The 524-nt window shown below is 48.5% G+C and overlaps 1 protein-coding gene across 1 annotated transcript in view; it reads right to left on the bottom strand.

Moving 5' to 3' along the window:
- Nucleotides 1-43, bottom strand: part of LOC107750120 (uncharacterized) — a gene marked incomplete at its 3' end in the record, with an annotated part of 5136 nt that extends 5093 nt beyond the window's left edge. Inside the window, exon 1 of the mRNA XM_016565387.1 lies at nt 31-43. Coding sequence (XP_016420873.1) covers nt 31-33 — 3 coding nt within the window. The remainder of the gene's footprint in view (nt 1-30) is intronic.
- Between the last annotated feature and the right edge of the window lie 481 nt (nt 44-524).

Raw genomic sequence — 524 nt, 5'->3', positions numbered from 1 at the left:
TACCCTTGGCACCACTTCTGTAGAAACTACCATGGAAACCACTTCTGCAGGATCCACTTCTGCAACCCTTGGCACCCTTGGCACCACTTCTGCAGAAATTACTACCCTGGAAACCACTTCTGCAGGACCCATTTCTAGTACCCTTAGTACCCTTGGCACCACAACTACTACCCGTGGCATTACTACTGTAGAATCTACAACCCTGGGCACCACTTCTGCTGAAACTAGTACCCTTGGAACCACTTCTGTAGAAACTGCTACCCTGGGCACAACTTCTGCAGAAACTACTACCCTTGGAACCTTTTCTGTAGAAACTACTACCCTGGAAACCACTTCTGCAGGACCCACTTCTGCAGAAACAACCCTGCTCACCACTTCTGCAGAAACTTCTACCCTTGGCACTACATCTGTAGAAGCTACTACCCTGGGCACAATTTCTGCAGAAACTAGTACCCTTGGAACCACTACTGTAGAAACTGCTACCCTGGGCACAACTTCTGCAGAAACTAGTACCCTTGGAATCA

Source organism: Sinocyclocheilus rhinocerous, unplaced genomic scaffold, assembly GCF_001515625.1.
Source record: "Sinocyclocheilus rhinocerous isolate Xijiao unplaced genomic scaffold, SAMN03320098_v1.1 scaffold27419, whole genome shotgun sequence".
Classification (NCBI taxonomy): Eukaryota; Metazoa; Chordata; class Actinopteri; order Cypriniformes; family Cyprinidae; genus Sinocyclocheilus; species Sinocyclocheilus rhinocerous.
This window is presented reverse-complemented; position numbering and strand designations above follow the sequence as displayed.